At 51.3% G+C, this 19457-nt stretch overlaps 1 protein-coding gene across 5 annotated transcripts in view; it reads right to left on the minus strand.

Moving 5' to 3' along the window:
• Positions 1-1367: 1367 nt before the first annotated feature.
• CYTH1 (cytohesin 1) overlaps positions 1368-19457 on the minus strand; it is a 69885-nt gene continuing 51795 nt past the window's right edge. For 3 of the 5 annotated variants that reach the window (XM_074320624.1, XM_074320623.1, XM_019735630.2), the window contains exons 4-13: positions 18124-18190; positions 17730-17848; positions 17319-17399; positions 16316-16428; positions 15311-15459; positions 14832-14944; positions 9669-9747; positions 6088-6159; positions 5160-5314; positions 1368-3286 (exon numbers count right to left, since the gene is read on the minus strand). In XM_074320624.1, coding sequence (XP_074176725.1) covers positions 3208-3286; positions 5160-5314; positions 6088-6159; positions 9669-9747; positions 14832-14944; positions 15311-15459; positions 16316-16428; positions 17319-17399; positions 17730-17848; positions 18124-18190 — 1027 coding nt within the window. In that variant the 3' untranslated portion in view covers positions 1368-3207. Of the gene's footprint in view, positions 3287-5155; positions 5315-6087; positions 6160-9668; positions 9748-14831; positions 14945-15310; positions 15460-16315; positions 16429-17318; positions 17400-17729; positions 17849-18123; positions 18191-19457 lie in introns of those variants that run through there. The other 2 variants (XM_074320621.1, XM_074320622.1) reach the window with 2 other exon arrangements.

Below are 19457 nucleotides of genomic sequence, written 5' to 3' on the forward strand. Positions count from 1 at the left end.
TTTTTTTTTATTCCTAAAAAAAACCCCACTATTTTTTGATGCTATTGCAAGTGAGATTTTCTTGATTTCGTTTTTGGGTTGTTCACTAGTAGCGTATTGAAAAAAATCGATTTTCATGTATCGATCTTGTATCCTGCAACCCTGCTGAATTCATGCATTAGCTCTCACAGGGTTTTGTATTAGGTTGGTGCAAAAGTAATCGGTTTAAAAGGTTAAAAACAAAAAAACCGCAATTTCTTTTGCACCAACCTAATAGATTCCTTAGATGAGGCACGCGTCTTCCTCTCCTAGCAGCATGTCGTTTCTTTGTCCTGCCCGATTGCCCTGGCAAGACCCTCAGTACAACGCTGGAAACAAGTGGGGTGAGCAGGCATCGCCTTCCTGAGCTTCGCGAGTTGCTTTTCCAAAGGAGAGACTCGTGCATGTCTATAGCTTGAGGGAAAGGCATCAGTGGGGATTTAAGGGTCTGCATGAGGGAAAAACTGATGAAGAGCAGAGGGAGAGAGGCAGGCAAGGAGGTGGTCACTTCCTCCACAGATGGGAGGGAACAACAAAGGAGAACCATGGTTGAGTTGCTATCAGAAGGGAGGAGAGCTGTCCTTCACATCTAATGGTCTCTCTTCTCGGTGGAGAGGTCACCACCCCTTCTTGGTAGATGACAGGGGTGGGCCCGCGAGTGTGAAGCAAGCAGAGATGGGAACTTACTGCTGTTGGTGGGGAAAGACAAGTCCGAGCAGTGGGTGAAAGGACTGCCCGCCAAGGGGACAGGCCCGGGCCTGTCTCTATTCTGTGAGGCCGTGCCAAGTGTCCTCTCCGCTTCTGAGTTCTGTCTCACTGCGACTCTTCCCTGCATCACGCAGGCATAGCTGAAAACAAAACTATACTGCAAATGTATGGGATCAGCTGAAGGCACATTTCTCAATCTTTAAAGTTGAATGTTTGACATTTGTTTCTTCTTCAAATAAGTTGGCAATGACTGTGTTTTTTGAATTTTTTTATTTGGGGAACAGTGTGTTTTCCAGGATCCATCAGTCGTTGTCCTTCAATCTAGTTGTGGAAGGTACAGCTCAGCTCCAAGTCCAGTTGCCGTTTTCAGTCTTAGTTGCAGGGGGAGCAGCCCACCATCCCAAGCGGGAATTGAACCGGCAACCTTGTTGTTGAGAGCTCGCGCTCTAACCGACTGAGCCATCCAGCCACCCCGTTCTGTCTTTTTTGCTGTGCCCTCCTCCCGACTTCCAATTTATCTTATCACTAGACTTAAGAAGAAAAGGGAAGTGATACCTCCTCCCACACCAGCACTGGGAGCCTGACCTTCCTGCCCAGAGCCACCCTGGGAATGACAGGCAGAAGGCCACAGACTACAAAGATGCTTTGGGCAGATTTGGAGTTTATTTGCTGCAGTTCCTTGGCGCTAGTTTACAATGCAAAAAAAACAAACCAAACGAAAAACAATTGGAATAATTATAATTTTTAAAAAACCCTGTCAATAACTTTCAGTCTTTTCTTTATATATTTTGACAAAACTTTTTTTAAACAAATACAAAATAATCTGAAAGGAGAAAAACTATACATGGATTATGTACACCTCTGATAAATAGACTAATAATACTGACAGGTGCCTCTCTGTCCAGGTCACCTGCAGGCAGCGGAGGGTTCCGGCACGAGGCCACCTGGACGTCAGCTGCTCCGCCCTGGTTCTGCTGCCCAGAAAGTTCAGGTTTCCAGCCTGGATCCTCCTCTGTCACCTTCACGAGATCTGGCATTAAAGTACCCGAAGCCACTCCAGGTAGGACCTGCATGAAGGGGGGACCCGAGAGTCCCCCCAACACTCCTCCACCACTCCGTTTTACAAAAGCTATTTCCAGAGATGTGAGCCTGCTTTAAAGGTGTCGGGGGAGCCGGGGTCCCGCTGCCCGGAGGAGACCAACGGCTCTTCCGCCTTCTTCCGTGAGGCAGCACTGGGCCAGCACTGCCTGGTCCTGGGCACAGGGAGGGACAGGCCAAGATTGCCCAGCCAGCCCCTGCTCTGGCTGGATCGGCACACAGGCCCTGGCAAGTGGCAGGAGTGCCCGAGAGTCCCTGAGAGAATGGCAGGAGGGCTGCTTTTCACGGCTCCCTTCACACCGTGGAGGGGTGATGCCAACGCACGCTGTCGTTGTGCGATGGGAAAGCAAAGTGACCGGGGAGGCCGACCTTCTCACCCCCTCGCCCCTCCACCTGCCCCGCCGAGCAGGTAAAGACCCAGTTCCCTGCTAGGGGCCCCACAAAATGCATGGAGAGCGGTCCAGGTGAGGGCCAGCTTTGAGTCAGAAAACACTGAAGCCCTAAGGTGACGGGGAAAGAGCTCCTCCTTCCTCTAAAACGAGGACTGGAGTTTGGGGGGAGGAAGGAAAACCAAGTAAGAACAGTTAGGTCACCCCAGAGCCTCTGCTGGGGTCACCTGCCTCACAGTTTTGGTTATTAGGTATTTAGCTCAAGAAAAAATGCTCACTTCTTATTTTAAAACCCGACAAGAATGAATTCTGAAAGAGAAAAGCAACGCATTGTCCAGCCTCTTCTCCGTTCAGTGGTCCCAGGGCACTTGGACAGGAAAAGCATCAGCCAGAGCTGCCCGTCGCGGCGCCCGCTGCCCACCCACCCGCCCGCCACCTGCCTGCCACCTACCAAGGCCGCCGCAGATCCCAGGCGGACGCTGTGTCAAGACCGGAGTGCTTGCTGCCTCCTCCACCCTCTGGCATGCCCGCCGGCTCCCCAAAGTGCAGGAGGCAGCCTGCCCCCCTGGGCCCAGGGCTGACACCCCTTAGCAGCTGCCCAGGGAGAAGCTTCCCCAGGCACATGGGGCAGGGCACATCTGAACAGCTCTATTTTACTTTCTCTTTTTAGAAAACAAAAATATATCTTTAGAGTACGTGGCTTCACTCCCATTCCACCTTTTCTGAACATGTAACAGTATATCCTTACAGGAACTCACGGAGCAGGGCTGAAGGCTTCTTCAGTGAAATAACCGGGAGGTAAACCGAGCTCCGTTGTCTTCAGAGAGAGACTCAAGCCCCTGCTGGATGGGGGTCAGGGTCCCTCTTCCCCAGCGCTAACTGCTACCCTCCTCCCACTTAGAAAAAAATAGCAAAAGCTTAAGTGAGTCTTTAGAACTCAGGGAGAGCCCCCCGACACGGGAGGTGCGGGAACGGACCGGCCCACTGCACAGACTCAGTGTCTTTTTGTGGAGGACACCTTCTTCTTCCGAGCCGCCAGCATCTCGTAGAAAGGGTCCCTGCTGATGGCCGCTCTAGAATGCAGAAAAGGGGACAAAGAGAAGAGGCTGAGGACCAGGACCGGAAGAGACGATGCCCCAGGCCCACTGCCCTGCTTGGGCATCACCGTCAAGGCCAAGGCAGTGTGGCCACAGCATGGCTTAAGGGACAAGCTCCAAGAGGCACCCAGCACAGGTGACAAGATCATTTTGGGGTGTTTATTGTCCACATCCCCCTAATACTCAATTTGAGTTTAAGAACAGAACATCATACATTCTTTTAGTTGTGTTCTAACCCAGAAAAACAAACGTGGTACTTTAGTCCCATGGTGACAGCTGGCGTTTGTCTGGAGCAGTGAGCGCCACTTGATCCAATGTGCTACATGGCAGCACCTGGCACACGTGCTTTCAGATGGCGGACGCGGTCTGTACCAGGTCACTTGGGTCCCCATGCTGCCAGCTCCATGACCAAGACCCGATACTGGGCAGTCAGTGCTGCCGCTGGGGCCCCAGTGAGCGGCTGGTCAGGCCTGCTGTGCGTCTGCAGCCTGGTAGACAGGGAGGCACAGAGAAGCCAGTACAGGACGCTGACAGCGGCCTCATCCCCTGTATGCTCAGCCTTTGGGCAACTTGTGATCCGCAAGTTTTGAAGCTGCATTTGCTTCTCCAGAGAAGCTGTACTGTGGGCGCTGAGCAGTTTCCGGGGGAGCTCACAAGCCAAGGAGACAGCTAGCGCTGCACTTGACCACGTGAGTGTCAGCTCGTGTGCGGGGACTGGGACCCGTTCAGAGGTACTGTGCCTATGAGCAATGTCTTGACGGCTCCTTGGGGAAGCTGTGGCTGGACAGTATCTGAAGCATGTCCCCAGGGGACCCCGCCTAGAAGGCATCTGGCCACCCAGAATGGGTGGGAGGAAACTACTGTTTGTTCACCATTTACCCTGGGCAAAACACTACTCTGGTTTTAGTCGAGATGCCCCCAAACGACGACTCGAGTCCTCTCAGCCCGCTCAGGGCAGGCTGTGGCCTGAGGGGAGAACGCCCACCACATGGGACAATCAAGGCCACCTGTCAGTGCAGCCCCCCTTGTCTCCAGGGGAAGTCAAGAGGCCCAGGAATGGGACGATGCTAAGGAAACAGCTGGGTAACGTCTGCTGGATGGAGCGCCCGGTGGGGACAGCGAGGACACTGGGGACACGCTCTCAGGAAGACGTGCCACCAAGACCACCAATGACGTGCATGTGGGGCATGGTAGTGATCTGGACAGGCGTCACGGAAGTCCCAGGCAGAATGGGGAGGAGGCTTGGGCGCCTGGACACCCGCCCCATAACATGCCTCTCGCTGTGCGGCTGGTGCTCAGGCAGCGCAGGAGCGTGGAGCAGAGCCCTGGACCCGCAGGTCCGTGTGACCAGCACACCGACTCGGGAGCCTTCCCCCCAGACCCGCAGCTCCGTCACGACACGGAGTGACTCTGGGTCGCGGCCATGTGACTTCAGGCAAACGACTCAACCTCCATGGGCCTCAGTTTCCTCATCTGTCAATGGGACACCAGCATCTCACAGGACTAAAAAATGATAAAACATGACGACCACTATCACCCCTGAACTGCCGCCATGACAATGAGACTTGCTCCCTAAGACATGGAAAAACCAGTGTAGCGAACGGCACGTGTACCTGTGGCTTGCTCACATGCTCCCTCTTTGGGCCTGTGAAGTGCACTTGGGGACCCACATGTGGGTGCTCGCTAAACCTGCTGTGATGGCCAGGAAGCCCGGAAGGTAAGCGCAAACCACAGTCCAGCCCGTCCCTACAGATTTAAAGGGCAGTGCGCTCAACAGCTGCACGGCAAACGCCTGAGAGCTGCGAGGCGTGGGCAGGTGAGGCAGACCCGTCGCTCAGACGCCACCTACTTGATGCACTTGATCCACTCTTCCTTCTCCTCGGGCGTCGGGGCAGAGATCCGGTACACGGTGTGGTTGCCCTCCACCACGCGCCCGTCGGCCTCGGTCTTGCAGGCCTTGATTACTTGGTCTTTATTGTCCGGGATATAAAGCTCAAAGCAGTTCTGAGGATCAAAAAAAGAGGGAGACAGCAACAAAGATCTGAGTGAGCTGCTAACCAGGAAAGAAACGTTGGTTTACCTCCCACGAGGCTCGATATTCTGACCCTCCCAGATCACAGGCGACACAAGCGCTCCAGGAGGAGAGAGGAGCCTGGAAGTGGAGTTCCGGGGAGAGCAAACTCTACAAACAGGCCTCGTCAGCAAAGGCATCAACCAGACATATGTGAGCTCTACTCCTAACACGCAACGAAGACGGAGGGAACTGCAGGCCACTCAGTGCCTTTTCAAGCTAAGCCAGCAGCACGGTGAGATTCCAAAACAAAGGTAAACAACTCTGAAGGCATTTGAAACCCATAAAACAGGGACCGTCTAGCCTGTTTGACCTTCAGTAAGTGACAATGAAGCAGATGACAGAACAACGAGGTTATCTGGAGCCCATCTTCAGCTTGAACACCAAGGTGATTTTCAGTCAGGTTAAACTCAAGGCCTGGTAGCACTCTCCAGGGGTGTTTTAAAGCGAACCTTTGCAATTTCACTCTCTTGCACAGCACCGCCGCGCCCATCCCTTTGCTCCCCGCAGGCTGCCTCACCCCCAGCGGCCTCACCCCCAGGCTGCCTCGCCCCCAGGCGGCCCCATCCCCAGCGGCCCCACCCCCAGGCAGCCCCGCCCCCAGGCGGCCCCATCCCCAGCGGCCCCGCCCCCAGGCAGCCCCGCCCCCAGTCAGCCCCGCCCCCCCCAGGCGGCCCCATCCCCAGCGGCCTCCCCTGATACTCACTGGCTTCTTGGAATCCTCCAGCTCCCGGATGCTCAGGTTCTCCAAGGGGATGATTCCACGGGGCTCCTTATCCTACAGAAGAATTGAGGAGGGGCGTCAGGGCTCTTTCGCACACCCCTCCTCTATCACATTCCTTGCCACGGAACCCCAGTCCTCAATCTTCTCCCACCTTCTTGCAGCTCAGCAGGGCCCAGGCCCAATGCTCTCAAACAAGAAAGGGCGTAGTGGGGATGACACACCGTGAATCCCTCTAACCCAAGGCCTTTGCAAGGTGCACACCAGGGCTGGGGCAGGGGGTCCGACAGATGCGTGTATGGCCCTCGGCAGGGACACGTAAGCTCCATCATGCAGAAAACGGTCCTATCTCTCTGCCTGACTCCCCAGCTCAGCTCTAAGCCTCAGCTCTGGAGTCAGCACCTCCCTGAAAGCCCGTCTCGTCCTGGGGACCCTAACACGTGGGACTATAGTTGTGTCACATGTCATCCCTGCTCATTATCTCCTGCCCTCTCTCCCCCCTCACCAGACTGTGGGACCCTCAAAGAGAAAGCGCCCCCCAAAATTCCACCTGGATCTCAAAAGGCACCTCAACTCCTATGCCAAACACCTCCGTCGCCCCCTCGCACTGACAGGCCCTCCCTCAGTGCTTCCAGGCTCAGCAAAGGTCGCTACACGCACACGCTTCCACACACATCAGACGTCTGACAACCGCCATCACACCCCGTCCCTGCCGAGCAGCCAACCCACGGGGCCACAGCCTTTGTTCCAAACTCGACAGTGTAGCTGGGCTAAGCTTTGGCGCCCAGCTTCCTGTGACAAAGGTTCCCAAAATACCATGTGCTCTTTTGATTTGCAGGTTTGGGGTTTTTCCTCCTTTTCAGGCCAATGATCTCATGTATTTGCAGGCACCAATTATTCTGGTATTGGGATCGTCGTTATCTGTCCTCCATATCTTAGCTAATTGTTTTAATACTTGTCTTTCAGACAGAATGTCTGAGACTGTCTCAGGCCTTTTCTCTATGGTGATTATAGTTTTGGCTGATCTGTTCCATTCCTTAAAGTTTTAACTTATTTGTTAATAAATAAGTTATAATTCTACAATTACAGTTACATTGTAAACGTGTTCTCATTTGTTTTAAGTCTGAAAGTTCCAGAGAACTGGCTGGATTGTATGCTGGTCACTCCCCAGTGTCAGGAAAGGACGGCGAGTGGAGGGCGAGCTCCTCTCAGACCCCCCGAGCTCTGGCTCTCCTCTCACACCGTGAACGCCCAACATCAGGAGGGTCCCATCCCCTTGGGAGGGACATCATGCCCACGCTCCCACCCTCTATGGAAGTTCTCCCAACCGAACACGGTCTGGAGCCCTCACTGATGTCGCAGGGAGTCCCTTCTTTTCAGTTCCCGTTCCACCAATTTCTATGCAGCAGCAGACTACTGTTCCTCGATCAGAAGAGGGAAAGGGGAGAACTGCCTGGTTTGCTACCCCCGACGAGGGCACGGGGTGGTGGCTGGGGCTGGTGGGTGCCCCAGGGCTGCGTGGTGAGGGCCCTGTGCCCGCCCGCAGCCTCTGTCCTTGCTGCCGTGGTCGAGGTGTCGATGTCACACTAGCTCAGCCCCTCCGTATTCGGGTGCTATAGCCCCACCTGTTTCTACCTCTGTGTGAGGTGGTTCTGTGTGGAAGCTTCCACCTCCCATCAACCCCGAGGGTTCCCCGTCTTGGGAAATGTAATCTCTGTTTCCCCACGGCCTGGACAACGCTGACACATTGCTAAATGGCATTCAGAGGATGCTGGCATGGTTGGTATCGGGAAGAACCCAAGGTTCTAGAGTCTCACTGCATCACTGCTGGGACTGTCCCAGCACTGAGGGTGCGTTGCTTACAAGTCTGTATATGTTTCATCTTGACCCAGAGAACAGTGAAAAAAAATCCAAACAAGATTTTAAAGATGTCATCAGTCTAGGTATCTTTAAGAAAAAAGGCAATGTGTGTGTGTGGGGGGCCGGGGGTGCTGGACAGGAAGAAGTTCACCAAACTATTCATAGTGGTACTTTGTGGGGGGAAACAGGAAGAAGCCATCTTTTTACTGTTTTGCATATTTGAAATACATTCTCATAGTTGAAAAGATTTTAATAACAGAAAAGCAAAGCCTGCTGCAGAACTTAAGTGGTATGAGTTTAGCCCCTCTCACACACAAAACCCTTCAAAACTACTGAATGCCCTAACAGACAGCACACTTTCAAAACGAGTGACTCTGTGTTACAAGCTGACACGTATATACGCTGTCCACAGGGACGAAGCATGCAAAGTGTGGGCACAGCAGCAGAAAACCCACTTTGCTCCTAAGCAGTGAGGTGCCAAATTAGGTACTGAGCCTGGTTCCGGCTACGTTTTACAGAAATACAGCCAGGATTTCCGTCTTTTACTTACAGACCACCTTGCTCTGCACTTACTGTAAGTGACACTTCTAAATCATCATGTTCTCAGTAGATCCACGACTTTAACTCAGTGAAGACGGTTGGAGAACAAAAGCAAAGCATTCCCACTCAACTGCCTGGACTTGTTTCAAGACACACGGCCGATGCTGCCAGCTGTACACCCACCCTGCTCCTCAGGGGACCAAGAAGAATGGCAGAAAGGACAGACCTGCCCGGCTTGCTGAGTGCTCTGTGAGAAGGCGCTTCAAAAAAGTTTTAGTTGATGATTTTTATTTCCATAGGCTCTTATTATAAGAGACTTATAGGTAACACATATAGTGGTACCTCGGTTTTCAAACATAGTCTGTTCGAGTTCTGAAATATTCGAAAACAGCCGACAGCTAGGCCTTGCACTCAGCGGAAGCCGCGTGACATGTTCGACTTCTGAGACGTGTTTGAAAACCAAAGCATTTACTTCGGGGTTTACGGCGTTCATAAACCGCAATATTCATCAACGGAGACGTTCGAAAATCGAGGTACCACTGTATTAGCAGTTGTACTTAATTTCTTCACCACTGAATAAAAACCAGCAACGCTGCCACAGCTTAAGAAAAGTTCAATTTCCTAAAACTCCAGATAATCTCTAAATTTTCCCATTTCATTTCAGTTCTTTTTCCTCTGTATTATATTTTACCCCTTGGCTGTTTCTTCTGAATCTAATGCCTCAGCACTTCTGCTACCCTAGGAAACTTGATTTCTCCAAATCACGATTATTTCACCTCCCTTTCAAGAGGACCACAAACTTTCTCGGCAACTGATCCGAGTTCATTCCAGCCCAGCTCTAAAACCTGTTCCTAATGCCACGCATCAAGTTCCCTCCACCGCTTTCTCCTGGCCAGGTGTCCCCTGTCCCAATGTGGGCCTGGATGGTGGCTCTGCACCACAGCTCCTCTGGCCAGACACCACACTTATCTTCAGGCTTCCCAACACTGAGATGTGTCTTAGCTCTCCCACTGCCCTTGAACTCTCCTCCCACCCACAACAATGCAGAAGGACAAATCTGACTGTCTCCCCACTGGCCCCACTGCCTTCTCCAGCCATGTCTGATGGGGATTTCGAGATGGAGGCCGGGCCCACTTCCGGTCCCAAGGCCAACCAGCAGGGCTCACCGTCGTATATTCGAAGTAGTAAAGGCAGTTGTCAGTCAGAATGAACCAGCGTCTTTTCCAAGTCTTCACCCTGCCACCTGCAGAGCAAAAAGAGACGGGTGTCCCACAGGAGTGACCAGGCAGTGCAGGTCCGCGGGGTACGAAGCTCTCCTCTGAGTGAGGAGAAGCTGCGAGGGCCAGGGCGCCAGGGGACACTGAGGCCACGGCAAGATTTACATCGGTGACAAGACACAGAGCCAGGACAGAAGCACCTTTCACGGAGTGAAAGTCTGTGGGTACAAGCAGAGCAAGCAAGTGGGAGGCACCCGGAGATGGGATCAGGACAGCGGGATGAGGGCACGGGGGTGGGGAGGGAGACTGGGGCAATGATGACACGCAACGCAAGTCTGACGGGGCTAGAGAAGCGGCTTTCGGTGTGGTGGAAACGGGCAAACAAAAGAGAGAGAGGGGAGAGGGCCTGTCCCCTGGTCCAAGCTACACTGCCGGGCCAACCAGCCTAGGTGCCCGTGTGGAGCCGGTTCACCAGAAGGGGGCAGGAAGGAGAAACAGGAAGGAGGACACCTTAAGCCTTTCACAATCAAATCAGCTTTTCCTGAACCGTGGAACTCACCCACTACCCCACCTTCCTAACTGAAGTGCATTTCTATACTTTTGGGCTCCTGGGCCAGTATCCTGAAAATAAAACTTCCCCAGAGACCGGGGTGACACAGCACAGAATTCCTGTATCGGGGAGAATTGACTGGTAAGCAGAGGGCCCGCTGTGGCGCCTTTTCATTCTGGACTCCTCACGAGACGCTTGTAACAAAAACAGCTAGATAAAAGGCCACGGGCCAAAGGACCATAACGGGGGTGGCTATGAGCTAGTGGCAACTTCTCTCAGTTCTTTTCAGTATCTCTCAGTTAAACACACCCAAAAAAGCTGGGGTGGGGCTGTTCTGCTGAGATGGGTACGGAGTCAGGGGACGACCTGCCTGAGTGAAGCCAGTCCTGCTCTCGGCCACGGCCATGAACCACGCCTTCCTTTTCCACTGGGTCAAGGGCGAGCTCTCTGAACATGACCCACACAATCATCCAGAGGTTAAGATATGCGTGGCATCTCCTAACACTTTTTATGGCCCTGGACAGTATGCGCTCTTTTTGCTAAGACTTGACCTACAGAGAATACCACCCTCCGATCTTCACAGAAAGCAAGAGCCGTGGGTGTGATCCAGTGGGATCCCTTACCCTTACAAAAGAGCAGGGTGCATTTAAAGGAGTACTTCTGGCTGCTGGAATGTGCTACGTGCTCACACCGGGTTTCCTTAAAGGATACGACTGCAGGAGCAGCACAAACGTCTGGAAATAAAGCACCTGGCATAGGACCTGACAGCAAGTGGAAGGACTGACTATTGGGCTTTTGGGTCCCATTTGATGGCTCTCCCTGGGTGCCTGCACTCCTGGGGAGGTTAAGACATTGATCACCCATCGCCAAGGTTCTAACTGGCACAGACCAGGGCTCTGAAAGGGGGTCTGACAGAAGCACGTAAGTGCCACACACCCGCCCGCCCACCCTGGGACAGTGTCGAGCAGACTGACTCTCTCCCCCATGGCGATTTGGCAGCTGATGTGAGCACGTGCCTCTGGTCCCTAAAAGCATGGATTAGGAAAAAAAACCATAGATGGAAATAGGTCATGCATGTGGAAAACGGGCAAGGCTGGGCAGAATCGAAATAAATAAGGAAAAAGAAGACAGGAGTATCCTTAGAATTGGAACCACTTTGCTATAGAAAGGAAACCGCCCCATCTCGGAGTCTGAGAACTCGGCTCTGCCGTCTTGGGCCTCCTTTCCCACACGGGGCTCAGCACCCAGGACACCTCACCCAGTGACTACCACACGCTCCCCTCACAGGGCCACCCAGGGGCACAGGGCTCAGGAAGCCATGGAAAAGGGTCAGATGCCAAAAAGACGAAGATGGAAGGACACCCAGGCGCAAAGCAAAGCTGGAAACGCCCTCTCCCTGTTACGAAAGCTTAGCTATTCGGTCTGACCATGGGTGGTGTCAGACACCTCTACCATGAAGCACCACTGCGGTCCCAGGGGGAACATTTCCATGTTGAAAGAAAAACAGACATGAAACAAGCAGACAGGTCAATGTGCGCACCTAGGACAGTCCCTGTGGAACTCACAGGACCACCTCTGCCCTCGGCTCTCTGACCCCTGAGGTGGAAAGGCTGGAGGGCGGCTGCCCCTGCTGTTGGAGACACCCTGCCCAGTCCCCAGGACCTTCTAACAGGGGTCAAGGTTTGGCGGGGTCTTTCAGCGTGTGAAGCACACACCTGAGTGGCTCCCGGCCAGGAAAACATGTTTCCCCAAATCAGCAATGGAGAGTGGACAGCAACAATGTAACTAAGAGCCGACTTAGGGCTTCTACATGACTTGTTGAAAAAGAGGAGGGAGAAAACCAAAACAAAACAAAAGGAGCTGAGGTTGGAATGCCCTCCCCTAACCCCCAGGAAATGAAGGAAAAGCACTTCAAGGAGGGGGTTTTGATTTCTTTCTTTTTTTTTTTTTTTTTAAATTTTACTCGGTATCATTTTGAGTTCAGGAAACACCAGCTCCCTTTTTCATGCAAAGGCAAATGTCCTCATTTGTGTAATTTCTTTTCCGAGTTTGCTTTCTGATCAGTCTGTCAGAAGCACACAGCTCTGGGAAGTCACGGCATCCTCCTCTTCCTCCTCTTCTCCACTTTAGAAATTACTTTTTAACTCACGGGAATCGAGTGGAATTCGACATATAGAGCACACGCCCGGCCAATAATTACAAGAAAAAATCCAGTGACTTCTTCCTCTGCTTTTGCTAACGCACCCTCCGGAGGTTTTCTGCGTGACCGTGCTCAGAAAGGTTTAGTTGTCCGTGCCCTGGCACCCTGCTATCTGACGCCCTGTCTACCACTCCCAGTGGGAAAACATGCAAGTTGCTCCGAACCCCTGATCCTGACCAGTTCCCTAGGGACTGTGCAGTAAGTTAGAAGCAGCATTAACACTACCACCAGCAATTAAAAAACAAAATAACCAAAAATAACAAATAAGAAAAGGCTGCAGCAGTTACAGTGGCCTGGGCAGAGGAGCGAGCAGGTTGAGGGGGTTACATACCTCCTGGCGTTTGGGGCAAGGAAAAGGAGAGCCCAAATCATGGAAACATACACATGAGGGAGAAAAGAAAATTAAAACAAAGAAATTAAACCCAGCTCCTACATCTTCAAGTGCAATGTATTCGTCATTCGTGTCTGCCTGGGGGCGGGGGTGCAGGGGGCCAAACAAAAACAGTGACAGCCAACGCTGGCTGCTGTCTGGGGGGAAATGAGGCGCCTCATCTCATGGCCACTCCCACCTGGTAGGAGCAGAATCCCAGGCACCACAGGGAACCTGGCCCCAGAGATGCCACAAATGAGTCCTCATAAAGCTACCATTTATTACTATATCCAGAATCCCAAGCAAAGAGAGTAAAAATTACTTTGGGGACATTTTAAGTGTCTTTCTTCAGATGGCTATCACTCTTTCGAGTGTGTATAAGAATGCACACACATACTTGTACACCCATGAATACACATGTACATGTGTGTATACACAACAGTACACATTCTTATGGCTGTATGCATACAGACATATACACATAAGTCCAGCGCTGGCAGGGCCTTCTGCAGCACAGACACAGGTGATTCTAAGTGTGCTACGATGAAAACACAATATGAAGAGTTGAGGAGGGTTTGGTGGAGGTTTAGAAAAGGTACCGCAATGACCTAAAAATCGAGTCCCACATTTTCATGTTTTTCTTTTTGAAAATATAGATGCCTCACGAATTTGCATGTCATCCTGGTGCAAGAACCAAGATAATCTTCGTACTGTTCTAATTTTAGTACTGGGTCTGTCAACACCAGCATTAGGGTTTAAACAAATGTCGCTGGAGGGGAAAGTAGATGCAACTTTGGTTGTACTTTTAAATTTCCAGCAGGTTTCCTTTTAACTGTATCCATTTGGCAATGAGGCTAAAGAACAGAACGGATGCCTCCTGGGTTAGTAATTTTAGAGCCTTAACTTCAAAGATACTACCGGCTTAAAGATACATGAAATGTTGGCTAATTCAAGAGACATTTAAAACTCCAATCAGTGAAGCAGGGCATTAAAAATTCATGGCTCAAGTCATCAGGTATAAATACGACGACTTGGGATATGCTTTTAAAAGGAAATAATAAATCCTACTGCTATCTGAACTGGTCAGAAGTAAACGATTCCTTTCCAGCACTTTCCAGGCGTATCAGTAATGGCCGAGAGTAGTGACTTCTGATCTCACCGTGACAAGCGGCTGAACCAGAAGGGAGCTTCACTCTGATGAGCACCCCGATAGCATATGGGAACCCACGCTTCAAAAGGCCAAGGCGGAAAACGGAGGAAAGGACTCTCTCTCTCTGTGGCTAAAAACTTGGTATCATTATGTCCAGGGAGTCCAGGGCTCTCTCTGGGTTCTGGAATAATTACTAAAAGTCACGTGTGGACGTGAACGTCGTGTGAGCCCCACAGTGACTCTAGCACCTCTGTGACAAGGCATGTCACAGATCTCAGCCATATAAGCTCACTTTTGGCAGAGGGAGGAGGGATACGTTTTATTTTCCTGAGTGAACAAAATCACTGATGTGGCTGATTGCGTTGGAAAGGAGGAGGAAAAACCAGTGCCCAAGAATGAGGAGTGGCGTGGGTCGCGCTGCAGCCAAGGCCTCCGGGTTTGCCATGCACGCTGCCGTGGAGCCAGATGTAGGAGGGGTGATGATGCACCGGGGCGGGGCGGGGTAGCAGGAGCACCAGTACACATGTGTGTGATGGGAAGTAGAGAGATGAATGCAGCTGGCCACCCTCCCAGGGCTTCAGAGGGCAGGGAAGGGAAAAGGACCAGGCACTGCCTTGAAACGCAACCTGGTCCCTCGCTTCCAGAGTGGAAATGTGGAGCGCAAACACTCATGGGCAATATTGATGGCGGAGTGAAGTCTGTCCCCACGTCTCTAGCGTCCCCACACTCACTTCCTTTCTGGAGGTGGACCTTGTCCCACCGCGTGTACATGTGTGCAAGCACACACACCCTTTCTTGCTAAGTTTCCTTATCAGGAGCCCCGACCCAGAGGGCATCACTTACCGAGTTTCAACAGCCAGCCTTCGCGGTCTGGATTGAAGAAAGTGTGAGTGAGGTCATTCCCATCGTCCTCTGGGATTTTAAAGGGCTCGTTTTTTATGCTCTCATACAGATTCTGGGATAAAAGATGACATTGCATGTCTCTGATTCTAGAAATAGCGCTCCACCCTCTCCTTTGTCTTCATTCACTCAGCAAGCACTTGTGTGCCTCCTGAATGCCACACACCCTGCTAGGCGCTGAGAGCAGAGGAAGAAATGACCGTTCCTGCCTTCAGGCAGCTCGGTGACAAAATAAATAAGACGCCTGACGGATAATTAAGGGAGGACAGCAGCGTGACTTCCATTCATGTCTTTAGTGTCAGATTTCGGGGCCACCTCCCCTCCCGATCCCTCCCGGGAGCCTCACACCAACTTTGTAATGGAATTTAAGCGAGTGGGAAGCACAGACGCCCGCGGGCACGTGTGCCGGCGCCGCGCTCACCCGGAGCAGCTCCTCGGGCAGGTCTCCGCCGTCGTTGATGCCCCGGTTCATGGCGATGAACCGCTCCACCGTGGGCTTGTCTTTGACGTTGGGGTTGTGCAGGCTGGTGTTGAGCATGATGATGGCAAACGACAGGACGTAACATGTGTCTGAGGAACAGAGCAGGAAGGTGATGAGAAACCGCGCGGAAGAACACGAAGCGCCCGCTGACTGGAGACCAGAGCGCGGGACGAGGCCCCGGGGCCGGCCGCTCACGGACAGCGGCGGCTGCCACTGCACACGGCAGGGCACACCCGGTGTACCCCAAGTTGCACTGCGCCTGCTTTCTCGGACCGTAACAGAACACGGCCGCCGCGGAAAACCGGGAGAACAACACAGGGTACGGAAAAGAAAACACAAATGGCCTACAAGCCCCTATACCTTGTGTGATCCACGCCTCGCCGCCACCCACGCCTCGCCGTCGCCCACGCCCCGCCGTCGCCCACGCCCCGCCGTCGCCCACGCCCCGCCGTCACCCACGCCCCGCCGTCACCCACGCCTCGCCGTCACCCACGCCTCGCCGTCACCCACGCCTCGCCGTCACCCACGCCTCGCCGTCACCCACGGCCTCGCCGTCACCCACGCCTCGCAGTAACCTATTTTGTCCCCTGTACTGACACGTGCCTCTATGCGCGTCACCACAGCACCGCACAGACCCATGCTGCAACCAAATTGGAATTCAGAGTTTGGAATCCTGCTTTTTTGCAGTCTTCTCGGCCTTCTCCTACGCCAATAAAAACTCTCTTAAAAACATGGTTTCAAATAGTTACATGATTTAGAGATACTCCTTATTCCTACTTGCTTCCTGTTGGGCTTTCGGATTGTGTCCAAGTTTTGACTACCCCTGATACCATTTAGATCCATGTTCTTAGGTATGAATGAACCTGAGCCCTTTCGTTTCACAGATGGTCCAGTGCGGAGGAAGGAACCTGAGGACGGGACCACACTCCAGGGACGCTCACTCACCCGTGGACTGGAAGACGCCGCTGTTGCACTGGCAGTATCGCTGGGCAAACGCCTCCATCATCCGGTCGATCTTCTGGGCCTCTCCCGGCAGCCGGAAGCTCCACAGGAACTGCCTGTGCGACGAAGACAGGGCGTGTTACAGGACTTGGGGAGGCAATTTACTTCTCCGCGAATCCTTACACTCCCAGTGATTTTTATCCCAAAGGCCACAGGGAGAGCTGCGGGGCCACGGTCTTCTGTGACAGTCACACAAACTTAGCACTCCATATCAGCGTGCGCTCTCTCAGTCAAAGGCCAAGTATTGAGTAAAAAATAAAAAATTAAGAGTTTCCTATTCAAGAGAATGCCTCTCCTCCTCAGAATAATACATGAAACTGAAATATAAATAATGCTCATCCTAAAGGAACTCCACTTTCCGTAAAACAAGATGAGATGCTGGGAAAGAGATTTTCCATCAAAGCTTTCACAATGATCCCTTTAAAGAGAGACCCACCGCCAATAGGTTTCACCTGGATTATTTTCATCTACCTAAGTGACAACACCAAAGAGGATGTTATCATTCACCCTTACAGCCGTGAAAATACAGAATGGCAATTTCTCAGAAGGCACAAGGTAACAGACTTAGGGAAAATTTAGTTTACTTTTCTCTTTCTCAGATGAAGTGCACAGCTAACTACCCACTTCCTAATCTAGGGCAGCAGGAAATTAAAAAATTCCTAAAGTGAAAATTAGGAAAGATTTCAAAATTTAAATTTCAAAAATTTCCAGAATATTAAATGAAAAACCTTTGGAAGACTTTTGCAAAATCTGCTTTCAGGATACATCGTAGTTCAATTCCCTTTAACCAGCCAATCATTTTAATCATAGGCCTTTAGACTGCTTTTCTTTAAGATACTTCCAGATAGTCTCAATAACCCCCAAAGGTAAAAGTTCCCTAAACTGCCACACTTCCCGAAGACCTGCCTCCCCCACTTTCCAAGGCGCCCACCTTGACTACACTCACCGTAAAGCCTGTACAAGGTTAAGGTCAGTGAACTCATGTAACCCCACGAAGGCATGAAGAACCTGGATGTTGAAATCATCTCTATCAAGAAAAACAAAAGACACGGGGGCGGGGAAAGCAGGTGTCAGACTCTGATGCTAAAAATCCAAGGTCGTCCCAACCCCCAGCCAGGAGGTTTCCCACGCTGAGTCCCACGACCACACACAGTGAGCAAGAGCCCGTACCCGTGTCTGCTGCATGAGCCGATGAGGAGCTCTCATACCCCCCCACACCAGCTGCTGCCCCCAGGGGCACCTTGTGGCTGCTGCTGCCTCAGGACAAAACTCTCCTTAAGATCTTGGAGCATTCTGAAATTTTCTACTCAACTCCCGACCTCCCTGCTCTCCCACCCACGTGCCCCTGAGGTCTCACCTCTCCCCTAGGTAGTCTCCGATGGCCGTCTTGTTGAGCCCTTCACCTTTATACAAGAACTGGGCAATGTCCTCACAAGTGTTCTTCAGCAGATCGTTCTCTATTAAGAACTGGATCCCCTAGGAAAGACAACAAACACCTATGATGTTTACCCCGGAAACATCTAGAAAGGAAGCGAAAGGGCACAGGAAGAATGGGTGTGGGTGCTCTTGACACAGAGGAAGTGTCTAGTGAAGACCTGCTGATTGACACAAAGGCTCAGGTGAGTGAGTTTGGCAAGCAGGGCTTACATGTTGCCCGTACGAGCCGCAACCAACACCGCCAGGCCCAGGCTGAGCTTGGCAGAGAACCCCGGCCGAAAGACTACAGGCTCCCAGGCGTCCTTCTCACTTACCTTCTTAGGGTCCATGTTAAATTTTTTCCTGCCCATGGCTACCTGTTTGTTCCTCTGCATATTTTTCCTGTAAAACAACCATCACAGCCACTTCAGTAACCAGGTCATCAGGAGGTTTCAAAAGACGAAGACAATTCCCACGTGCACCCAGTGATGTGTAGGGATTTTTGAAAAACTTATCCAGGAAAGCACAGGCACACTTAGGTCTAACGATGGAAGGGCAAGTGGAATCCTGACCCTGGCCCCAGGCTCATTCGTTCTCCACTCCAGCGGTTTTTTGTTTGTAACTTTATCAACTTACCACTTACATGGCATTTTCAGCACACATCTGACTGATGTTTAGTAAGCCTGCTAATAGCACCACAATCCAGTGTTACGTTTTCATCACCCCAGCAAGTGGATGTCATGTGAGTTAGCTTTTACCTCCATCCTTCCACCTTCTGGTAGACAATTAAGCTCTTTCCAGTGTGGGGCTATTGTCAATACGAATGCTGTGAATATTCTTGTTCAGCCCTTCCTTGTGTGGACATGCTTCCCTTCCCTTAAGTAAGTGCCTGGGAGGTGAACTGCTGGGCACAGCATGGGTATGTGTCTAATGTAAGAAACCGCTAAAGAGTTTCGCCATGTGGTTATACCACTTGCTTCTCGTCAGTGTGGGGTGGCATCTCAAGATTAACGATGTGAGCATTCTTCGGTGTCACACATACAGCTTCTTCTGTAAAGTGTCTATTCCAGTTTTTTGCCCATTTTTTATTTGGGCTGTCTTTTTATTATTCAGTTGCATGTATTCTTTATATACGTATGTATGTATGTATTCTGGATACAAATCCTTTTTCAAATACAGTAGTGCAAATATTTTCTCCTGTCAGTGGCTTGCCTATTCATTTCTTTTCAATAGTATCTTTTATATAAGAGCAGAAATTTTTAATTTTGATGAACTCCAATTTGTCCATTTCTTTTAAGCTACAATTTTTAAAAATGGAAAGCAAGCTATAATCCAAAACAGACAATGCAGAAACTACACTGATGAGCGGGCCGCTTTCTGTACAGCGCGCGATTTCACTAATCCCTGATGGCATCGCCCACAGGAGTTTAAAATAACAAAGTCAAACAGTCTTCCAGAGCCAGACATGGAGACTTAGGCTTAGAAAAACACAGACACGCAGGAATTAGAAACAGCCCATTTATCACATCGAGCAGTTAGAAAATTGTCTGGGAACCCCACTCAAAACTAAACTCTCAAAGTCACTAACATTTCACGTAGTTAAAAGAAACAGATAACCCGCAAATGCCCCTTCTCATTTTGCACTGTAATTTCACTTCCGCATCCTCTT

Source organism: Rhinolophus sinicus, linkage group LG15, assembly GCF_036562045.2.
Source record: "Rhinolophus sinicus isolate RSC01 linkage group LG15, ASM3656204v1, whole genome shotgun sequence".
NCBI classification, from domain to species: domain Eukaryota; kingdom Metazoa; phylum Chordata; class Mammalia; order Chiroptera; family Rhinolophidae; genus Rhinolophus; species Rhinolophus sinicus.